At 52.9% G+C, this 10,472-nt stretch overlaps 1 protein-coding gene across 1 annotated transcript in view; it reads right to left on the bottom strand.

Annotated features, from left to right (window-relative positions):
• Window positions 1-2,127: 2,127 nt before the first annotated feature.
• Window positions 2,128-10,472, bottom strand: part of MRTFA (myocardin related transcription factor A) — a 76,461-nt gene continuing 68,116 nt past the window's right edge. Inside the window, exons 7-15 of the mRNA XM_042837580.1 lie at window positions 9,951-10,126; window positions 9,331-9,486; window positions 8,576-8,829; window positions 8,067-8,238; window positions 6,665-7,771; window positions 5,414-5,536; window positions 3,594-3,815; window positions 3,140-3,200; window positions 2,128-2,727 (exon numbers count right to left, since the gene is read on the bottom strand). Of these exons, the coding sequence (XP_042693514.1) occupies window positions 2,228-2,727; window positions 3,140-3,200; window positions 3,594-3,815; window positions 5,414-5,536; window positions 6,665-7,771; window positions 8,067-8,238; window positions 8,576-8,829; window positions 9,331-9,486; window positions 9,951-10,126 (2,771 nt within the window). The 3' untranslated portion in view covers window positions 2,128-2,227. The remainder of the gene's footprint in view (window positions 2,728-3,139; window positions 3,201-3,593; window positions 3,816-5,413; window positions 5,537-6,664; window positions 7,772-8,066; window positions 8,239-8,575; window positions 8,830-9,330; window positions 9,487-9,950; window positions 10,127-10,472) is intronic.

Genomic DNA, 10,472 nt, shown 5'->3' with positions numbered 1-10,472 from the left:
CTGGCAGAAGCCCTTTGTGCAGGGGGCCCCGGCAGGCTCGCTGCGTTCCTCAGCTGGTTTCAAGTACATTGGGCCAATGTAATGTATTCCTACAGCTTTCCTAAGGGGAGGGGGGTGAGCAAAGGCGAACAGCGGTGCATAGAAACTGAGCCTTTTGCCACCCACCCAGGGGAAGGGTGAAACCAGTAAGGGGCGCTGGCACCTCTGCCAGCAAGGGCTGGGGGCCCCGGCCCAGCGCAAAGAACCATGGCTGAGTCAGGCCTGGGGTGCAGGTGGAGTGCTCCCACCTTCCGTAGGAGTGAATTGCACTTGGATACTTTCATTCTTTATTTGCTGGTTGCCACTTTGTGATTATTTGTACAAAAGAAATCACACAGGTGTTTCTTTTTTTTTCCGGGGGGGCTGCTGCTCTCTGCAGGCTAAAAGCAGCTGATTTTGCTTGAGTTTGAGGAAAAGGCAGCCTCATTTTTCCTCCTTAACATGTGAAATACTTCATGGAGGAAAGATCTTCCTCCTGCTCCCCTGCCACACTTTTCTCCTATGCTGTCTGCCTCCTGTGCCATGTGGTCCCATGGCCAGTCAGCTGTCCTGGGTGGGCTCTGACACTGTCCTTGTTCATATCTCAAAGCAAAGAGTCAGGGCCTGTGCTGCGAGCGCTCTGCAGCATGATTTCTAATCCTGCCTCTGCTCCTCTGTGCCAGGTTCCTGCTTCCCAGTACACACAACGCACAACCACCATAATCATGCTGGGCCTGAGAAATGATGAGTGAGGAAGGCAAGAGTGGAAGGAAGGGGCAGGGATGGTCCACCAGTCCCAGTTACTGGTTTTATGATGGGACTGGGGCTTGGGCAACAGAAGGAGGGGCAGAAAGGCAGCTGTCAGCAGGCATCCCCCACAGATGATTAAGGAAGTGGCTCCCCATGTAGCTGACAAGCAGATCGGGCTCAGGAAGGCAGGACTTTCTCCCAGCTGCACTGCAAGTGTGAGCTCAACCAGCTGCCAGGTCAGTTCCTGACAGCGAGTACTGTGGGGCTGCAAGTGCACAGGAATGGAGGTTCCAGGCCACAGCTCATTGCTGTGTTTGCCTCTTAAAACTGAGGTGTGGGCACAGCAGAGCAGAGACAGAAGCCCATCAGTTCTCCTCAGAAAGGGCCCCCCACAGTAGCGCTCCTGAGCCAGCACAAACCCTCTCAGCAGTGCCTCTTCCCTTTCCTTGCTGCTGGGGCTGACATCCTTCTCTCCTTGGGGCTGGAGGGCAGTTTTGGAGGTGGGAGGAGCTCTTCTTTACACCTGGGTCACCTGCTGCAGGGAGGCAGTAGCACAGCTGAAGGCAGGAGAAAGATTGCACGTGGCCCTTAATGATATGTTTACTCGATGGCAGCTGTGCCCCTCTGCACTCCCCAGGACAGTGGGCTGATGCCCTGCTCAGCTTGGGGGCAGTGAGCAGAGTGCCTGCAGGCTGACTCCAGGCACAGCTGGAGACCTGGGTCAGTGAAGGACAGATCTAACCTGGATTTTAGCACCTAAAAGTCTGTTTTTGCAGCCCAAAGCAAGTGAAGCAAGTGGCAGCCTTCGCCAAGCTCAGCAGGAATTTAGAAACCAGCTCAGAGAGTACCAGGTTGGTGGGAAACTCCGGTTTCCTTTGGCTACATTTGGAAAAGGTGCCTGTTCTGCCTATTCCTTACAGCCCTGTGGCAGAGGTGACCCCTGACGGATGGCACAGGGGCAGCAGGCAGCTCTCCTGGCAGCTCCCTCCTCTGTGCCCTGCTCCAGAGGTAGAATAATCCCCTTCTACAACCATTAACTGGGGCAGCTGGGGCTGTGTAATGCTCCAGATCTGCCAGCAAGGAGTGGGATGCTGCTTTCAGAAGGGCTCGGGTCCGGTCACACCCTGTCCTGCTGCAAGAAGCATTCATCACCTGCAGCTCTATGCCCACATCCTGCAGGAGGGAGCAGGGCTGCCAGCTCTGCTCTCGCCCCAGAGCTGCAGCCATTCTCCTGGCCCCACTGCTCTGCAGGCAGTGGTTTAAGCAGAGGGTCTGCCCTTGCTGCCACTGCTGGCTTCATAGGGGAGGAACACTGTGGGGGAGGAGTATAGATACTAGGAGCTCCTTTTTTTTTTTTTCTCTTTCTTTTGTTTCTGGGGTTTCTTTTGGTTGACTGGCCTCTTCCCCCTGCATGCCCGTGCCCTCCCGCACCCATTCCCTTCAGTCTCTGCTCACAGAGTTACAAGCACGAATCCCAGTGCAGCTGCAGATCATGTCCATCAAGGAAGTCTGTGGAAAAGAGGCTGGGAGCCGTGGTGCTGAGGGGGGCCAGGCTCATGACAGATCCCCCCGGCAACTCCAGCCAGTCCATGCTGTCCAAGTTAGCCTCAGCCAGATCCAAGGCTATGCCCCCGGCCGGCTCGTGAGCAAAGTGCAATTCCGAGGTGTCCATGGGTGAAGGCGGGTGGTCCAGGATGGCCGAGCTGCTCAGCATCTCACTGTGGAGGTCATCGATCAAGGACAGGGGCTCAGGCCCATCGTGGCCTGCCGTCAGCAGCGGGAGGCCGGTGCTGCTCTCCAGGAAGTCCTCCAGCCGCCCCACGGGCACCGTCTGCCCCAGCGACACCGGCACCGCCAGCTCTGAGGAATGGTGGCTGCTGGGCGGTGAGGAGCAGGCAGGGGCTGCAGGTGGTTCTTTTCCAGCTGGGGATGACTGATCCTTGAAGTCAGCAGAAATCTCTGCAGGGGAACAAACACGCCAGCCAGGTGAGGAGACGCGTGGCCAAACACCGCAGCGATTCCTCCCACCCAGCATGGCAACCTGGACCCCCCCAGGATCGAACCATCACTGAGCACAGACAGGGATAAGGAATCTGCCCATGCCTGCGTTCTGCTGCCTGAAGGGAGTTTGTGGTCTGCCCACAGGGAACCCAAGCATTGGCTCAGAGCAGAGACGTGCCCAGAGCTGATGCAGCACAGCAACCAAGCAGCTTTTCAATCCTATTAATGCCCATCTGACATCTCCCTTGGTGCTTTAATGACTGCTAGGGACACAGAAGTAAAGACCTTCATCATGACACATGCTCCCCTCAGTGCTCTATAATCCCCAGGTCAAACCCACTGGCTGGGAAATGCAGGTTTGTCTCCTTACCTCCACTTTCTATGAGAATGTCAAACAAGTCATCCATCTGCTGGCTGGAACAGCCATTCTCCTGGGGAGAGCAAGCACAGGATTAGCTTCCTATTACAGGGGAGCTTCCCTCCAGCAAGACACTTGGCTGCTGGCTGTCCTCCCTCATCCCAGTAACAGGGCTGTCACTGCATGGACAGCACACAGACCCATGGCACCAGACTCCTCCATGATCCCAGGCTGCTACTGGAGGCAAAGGTGCAGTCAGCAACTGCTCTAACACCCACTGGGCACTGAGCAGTTTGGGATCTTTTCCTGGGCATAGGATCTTCCCCAGGCCCTCCAGAATGAATTTCAAGAAGGAATTTGGATAGGAAGGTTCAGAAGGGGTTGTTTTGTCTCTGTTCTCCTTCAGTGGCCCAGGTGAGGTGAGGAAAAAGTGGAATTACAGCAGCACCTTTCCTCCTGTTCTCACCTGGGTCTTTGGCTGCTGCTTCATGGCCTCTTCATAGCCTGGTGGCTGTTTCAGTGGGACTGAGGGGACAGGGAGAGGTGGTGGAGGAGGTCCAAAAAGCGATGTATGCTGCTGCTTCTGCTGCTTCTGCTGCTTCTGCTGCTGCTGCTGCTGCTGCTGTTGTTGCTCCAGGTCCATCTGGGAAGGGGAGGGGGCAGCAGGAGAGCTGGGCTGGGATGAGGGCTGTGCAGAGCAAAGACATAAGGAATGATCAGGAAAAAGCTCATGGTTTCTTTAGCGAATGTCACTCCTTCTCTTGCCTGGGCACCGCTCCTCTCAGCAGCCTGGCTTCTGTGCACTCCATGCACTATGCACCGATGACACAGAGACAGACTTCCCCTCAACTCAGCTGGAAATCTCTCACTGATATTTCTTATGCTAAGACAACCACACCACAAACCACCATCAGGCTGCTCCATGATGGGGAAAGCCTCATTGGTCCAAGTGGGGAACTCCTGGGACTTTGGAAGAGGGCACTTCTCTCACTTTGTTCAGCCTCCAAGCCAGGCCCTCTCCGTCATCCTCCCCTCTTCCCCTCCAGCGCTTGCTTTGGGGACACAAGCAGGCTTAATTAGCAGCAAATTCCACAGCCTGAGGGTGTGAAGATCACTAGAACACTCAGCAGTACCAGAGGTCTCCAAAGGAAACCCCAAGTGTTGTTGCAGGAAGCGGAGCTGGTGACTCAGCTTCACCAGATGAATCAGCACACTGGTGCCCAAAAGAAATGTTACCATGTGGACGGGGTCTTTGCCTCTGCAGTGGTTACAAGTGAACCACATTGACACTTGCTCTGCCAGAGCAGTGATCCCCAGGCAGTTTGAGCCTTTTACGTGTTGATGCTCTACCTCATCCTGTTTTCCCTGGAAATCTCTCTGTCTGCTCTGTGGCTTCTGTGTACAGACGCAGCCCCAGGCGCCTGCCCACTGAGCTGCTCTGGGGTTCTCTGCCTGCCTGAGAGGGGCACAGGTTTTCAGGGACCCTCTGTGGAAGCCATCGAGGCAGAAAGGCTGCAGGTTTGTAGGAGCTGAGAAAGACAATGCGCCCTGTAACAACCTGCAGGGAGGCAAAAGGATTTGGGGAGTTGCTCCAGATGCCCCCACAGCATGCAAGCCAAGGGATTCTAAGGAAAATCAGTTTCTTCATTTACCTTCTGCATTTCCTCAAAGGTCTCAACGTGAACTAAGCCACCGAGCCTTTGCAAAAAGGGTGTCCCACTCTGACTGTGCTAGAAATTAATCCTATCTTTTTATCCTTTCCAGGTTCTGACTCAGAAATGATCCTCCGAAGTCTAAAAATTCTTTGTAGAAATATTTCTGTCTCTTAGTTACATGGCAGAGAGCAAGCTAAGTCATCACTGATGTGGGCTAGCAAGGGAGGAGGTGCACAGCAGGATGTCTTTACAGCTGTCACTTGGAGAAGGGATGATGCCAGAGGTGCTCTCTTTCTCCAGTCTGCACTGCAGATCACAAAGACACAATGAACAGGTATGGTCTCTGCAGAGCAACCACCTCTTCATTTCAGCAGCAATCCTTCAGGAATCGTGAGCACCATTACAAGCCCAGGCCGCCCACTCTGACCTTTCATCGTTTTTAATTGGTAGAAACCCCTGCAGAAACACTAGCTGATATTTCACCCAGCTATGGCAGAAGCTGCTGTGAGCCCTCACTGTGATGATGGGCTCTGACCAGGAGTGGGTGAATGTGTTCCCTCCCAACCAGTGCTACAAACCTTGCAGCAGGCAAAGGAAAACAAAGGGAAAAAGCAAGCAGGCAGCACGCTACCTTTCTGACAGGTTGGTTCAGGCCTCTGGGCTGCTGCTGCTGTGGTGTGGGAGGCTGAGGAGTGCTTGCAGGTGGCTGACACTGCAGTTGGCTGGAAGTTTTAGTGGGCGATGATTGTACTCTCTGGAAAGAAGAAGTGAGAAACTGTTCCCCAGACACAACGTGGAGATAATTGTGATTCTTAAAGGATTTATGAAGTCTGTTTTTCCTCACTCTTTAATCTTTGTGAACTGCAATCATTCTGTCTCACCAAGCAGAGAAATCAAAGTGCAGCAGGATTTGGCATCCTCAATGAGGAGGCAATGCCAGGCTAAGCCCCTTGGCTCTCCGTGGCTTCCTCGGAGTGGCAGCACTGCCACAGCACCTACTGCTAATCCATGCATTTCTGGAGCAGCAGCTGGAGCTGCAGTGTGAGGGGTGATGCTGAGCCCTGGCATTTAGCTGATTTGCATCTCGCCTGCTGCACAGCAAATGCAGCCTGCTCAGGGCCTGTCACTGATAGCAGACACTGCCACTGCTCTGCAGCAGGCGCAAGAAACGTGGCAGCAGAGAATGGAAACGTTCCCTGATTCCGTGGAAGATGCTGGAGTTTGACTTATGCCATAAAACATATTTATGCCTTCCTGGAACTCTTAGAACATTTCTGCTAAGTGCTGGATTCATGCCAACAGGGGAATAGTGGATCATAGCTGATGAAAGACGCTGCTAACCCTGAAATATTGACGTGCATTAAAACAGAGCAGTCAAGATGTAAAAGTCTGCTCTGAGGGTCTGACTTCAGCTCTCAGCAGACAAAGTGATGTATCTATCATTCTGAGTACAATCTCTCCAATAAGGAACAAGGGGTGAAATACACCCTGCTTTTTCTAATGCCACAGGCACAGTTGTTCTTTTGAGAAGTAGCAAAATGTGCCTGCAAACCCTTGTCCTCCAAGCCTGAGATCTTGCCTCATGGGAGGCAGAACCGTGTGTTTGTGAGATTACTGGACAGCCTGTGATGCACGGACATGCACTGCTGTACACAGCTCAGCACTGCCAAATTACAGTCTTTATGGTGAAGTTTTACTTGCACTGCTCTGATGTACATAGCCATGAACTACTAGCCACCATCACAAGCATATCGGGCATTTATTTTGGCATTCTCTGAGTTGAATTTCCAACACAGGAAGTGATCCTATGGTAACCTAGACCCTTGCATGAAGAGGAAGAGGGGAGTCCGACAGCGGCAGTGGGGTTGGGATCTGAGCCTACCTGTGGGGTCGGGCAGCTGCTCACTGCCTTCCCCTGGGGTGAGAGGCCCTGCCTCTCGGCGCTCTGCTTGGTCACGGTGAGGACGATGTGGGTCCCTGTGGAGTCGGTGATGAGGGTTGGAGGAGGAGTGCCCTTGATCAGGGCGCTCCCTTGCTGGCCAAGGAACAGCCGCGGGCTGTGGGACTGGCACGGCGGCTCTGCTTCCGTGGCTGGCACCTCCTGCTTCACCATCACGGCTTTCTTTGGCACTGGGCTTGGGTTCGAAGTGTCCATTTGGCTAGAGGTTGGTGTGGGGTTGAATTGGTCGGTTTGGCCACTGGATTGCTTTGCATACTGGCAGCTCGGGAAACCGTTTTCACTCTTGACCTGGATACCAAATGCTACTGGGTTGGAGGCGAGAGCTGTTCCTTCTCCCGCAGCCGCCGGGGCTGGTAGCGACTGCTGAGCGCGTTTCTCCTGCTCCAGCTGTAGTCTGAGCATCTCAACCAACTGCTGCTTCTGCTTCAGCATGCGGGTGAGCTCCTCGATCTGTTTGTCCTTTTCCTGCAGCATCTGATCTTTGTCCCTAACTTCTGCATCCCTGCTGTTCCCGGTGCTGCACCGCTCCGACCTGGGTGCCGCGCTGACGCTGCAGGAGGCAGACTTGGAGCTCTCTTCCTTCACCAGAAACTGCACTGGAGACGCTTGCAGGGTGAGTTGGGTCAGAGGCGAAGTCACCATCTCCCCAAAGGTGTCCCCAGTGGCTGAATTCTCATCCCCTGTGCTCATTTGTGAGCGTTCCGAAGGAGTGGGAGAAACAGGTGGAGTCGAGCCAGTGCTGCCAAACTTCATCACACCACCACCAGTGACTGTGGCCACAACTACTTCTGCTGGTGCGATGCCAGTGGTGACCAGGGCTGGCCCCGTGCTCAGCCTGGCAGCTGGGAAAGCAACCACTACCTCAGCAGCTTTGGGGAGAATGGCTGCAGTGCTGGGCTTGGGAGTGGAGGTTGTTTGGCTGGCTGTGCCGTTCTGCTCTTGGTAAGCTCTGAGCCGCTCAATCAGTTCTGTCTTTGTGCCCGAGACAGGCAAGGCCCTCAGCTTCAGCTCTTGCTTCAGCTCTGCCACCTGATGGGGGTTGAAAGAGGGCAACATTAAGACAGCAAGCACAATAACCAGAACTATTATCAGCTGCCAGAGCCCTGGGGCAAAGGAGCAAGCTGACCCCCTGCAGGCCAGCAGACTTGCATCTCAGGTCCAGGCTGCAGGGCAGCACTGCCAGCTGTTAGCCTTAGCTACCACCAGTCCATGTCAGCTCTGCTCCAGGGCACAAAGGTGACTCAGTGCTGACTCTCATCACTGACAATGGCAAAACAAAACAGCTGTACAATTCCACAGGACTGAGAGCAGCACCAACTTTTACCTTCATCTCATCCAGGTTGGCAGGGAGAGGGCCTGGCTTGCCCACTGCAGCATTACTGTTTTGTCGCATCAGCCCACCGGAACCAGAGGATACCGAAGATGTGCTATTGACTGCAGCAGAGAGACTGCGTATGGCTGGGGCACTGGCACCAGTCTGCTGCTCTCCTGGAGGCCTGCAGGAAGAGAAAAACCACAGCCATCGAAATCAAGGCAGAAAGGCACTGGAGGCTCTCAGTACAGGAGCAGCCTGCCAAGAGGATCTGTGTACCTATGTATGCCAACAATCGTACAGGTCCAGAAACACCCTAGGCATTAAAGCACGCCTTTGGCTATATTCATCCCTAGGCTACACCCATCTCCAACACTGGCCCTTTCTGAGGCCCACTATAACCCAAGAAGACTGAGTGCATCACACACCCGTTCACCACACCACACACGTAGAACACAATGTGTTTGGTAATAGCACTGGGAAAGGCCTTCCTAAGAGAGCGCTACACCTAGGACCCATACTTTGGTGGAGCTGGCAGGATGGTCTGATAGTTGTAGTGCTGCTGCTGTTGCTGGTTGAGGATCTGAAGCTGGAGAAAGAGTTGCTGCTGCTGCAGTATTTTGGCATAGGATGAATCCATGGGAGGAGCTCCTTTGTCCTGCTTTTGGTCCGGGGGAATATACTGATGATATTTAAGCTTCTTGACTTTCGGCTTCAGCTCCTTGGCTTTCTTACTGCGCTGAGACTTCTCACTAGCAGACTTGGGCTGGCTTTGCTATTCAGAAGAAAAAAAGGAAGCAAATAAGAAAGGAAAACCCTAAAATAACACAAGGCCCCACATAAACCAGAAAGCACGCTGGGATTTTTGTTTCAAAATTCTCCACATCTGACCTCAGGGTCTTTCCACGCCTCCCTAACTCAAGCAATACTACAGCCACAGCACCCACAGGAGCACTGTAGCACCGCTCACAGCAAAACAGCCATTCATCTTTCCCAGCACACCAGACCACTCATCCATCAGGCTCACTAACTCTACTTATAAATAACACCAACTGATTCAAAACGTTCTGCATTTAGGACCCATTTCACAGAAGGTAAACAGCTCACGGAATAGAAGAACCTATTAAATATATTGCTCAAATAGGGTCAGAGGAAGACACTGGTATATAAGCCTTCTTAGCTTCTGTTAACATAGCACTTTCAACTCCAAGTCTTCTTCAGAATAATCATCTCATCTTTTTTCTGAATACACCAATGAAGAAACCATCCAAAATACCTTAATGAGCGTCGGTGGGGGCTTGGCAGCAGGAAGACCTGCTCCATTGGTAAGACTGGGAGGCAGAAGAGGTGGAGGTGGCAGAGGCGGAGGCGGCTGTTCAGGTAGGAAAAGTGTTTCATTGCAGTCTGCACTAATCTGCAATTGGGATGTACCCTGCAGGGACAGAGAAAGGCATAATGAGAACACGAACGAGGAGGGAAGCATTTTAACAGAGTGGTGGGAAGTGCCCACTTAAGGAGGAGCAGCAGAGTATTCAAGTGATTAATTAGATTCCTTTAACCCACTCCATTTGTCCCCAAGAAGCACCACAACTTCCAAGGGCAGAGAAGGAATCAAAACCCTACACTTGCATGTCCAGCTTTGCTTGCCTGAATCAGCTGCACGCCTGCCCAGCCTGCCTCACCAGCCAGGACTGTCCCATTCCCCACATGACACCACTATGGGCACTTCTGAAGGACCAGAGGACATCACCGGTGCCACACACAGCTAAGACCCCTTGTGAAATCTCACTGATTATGCTGTGACCTTTTCGGAGTCCCTTAGCCTTGCATTTTAGGATCCCTTGCCATGAATCAGCAGTAGCTCCAAGGCACTGAAGGAGGCCACCACGCTCTCACCTGAGCTAGTGATGTGCCAGTGGTGGTAGGGAGAGGGTCACAAATCCGTGAGTCCATCGGCGATGGGACAGACCCCTGGGACTCATGGCTGGCTGGCTGTTCTGGGGAGAGGGCATCACTGCTGTCCTCGTCGAAGGAGGAATTGTCTGCAACCTTTGGGTAGTTGACCTGTCCAACTGAAAATACAAACATTGGCCATGGGCTTCCAAGTGGAATTAGAAATCGTTTCACTTGCCACTAGATGTTTCACAAAGAAAATGAAGGCATGGGGAACTGTGTCTGAGTTAAAGTATCATACAAAAAAGAGAAAATGAAACCCAAGTTGGATCCATTTGAAGGGTTTATATTCATCTCTGCTATCAGCAGAATGCACAGATGTGGACTGGGGTGAACCACTTCTCTTGCTTCTCCACAAGATGAGATCAAGAAGCACAACAAGAGCTACTGAAGCCAAACCCAGGGCTGAAGCACGGCCTATTTGCTGACCATGCGGCACCAAAGAAAAAGGTCAGTGTAGGGCTG

The sequence above is a fragment of the Centrocercus urophasianus genome, unplaced genomic scaffold, assembly GCF_019232065.1.
Source record: "Centrocercus urophasianus isolate 14NV4802_14NV808 unplaced genomic scaffold, USGS_Curo_1.0 seq_73, whole genome shotgun sequence".
Lineage (NCBI taxonomy): Eukaryota > Metazoa > Chordata > Aves > Galliformes > Phasianidae > Centrocercus > Centrocercus urophasianus.
The sequence above is the reverse complement of the archived record's forward strand: the minus strand, read 5'-3'. Positions and strand labels throughout refer to the sequence as shown.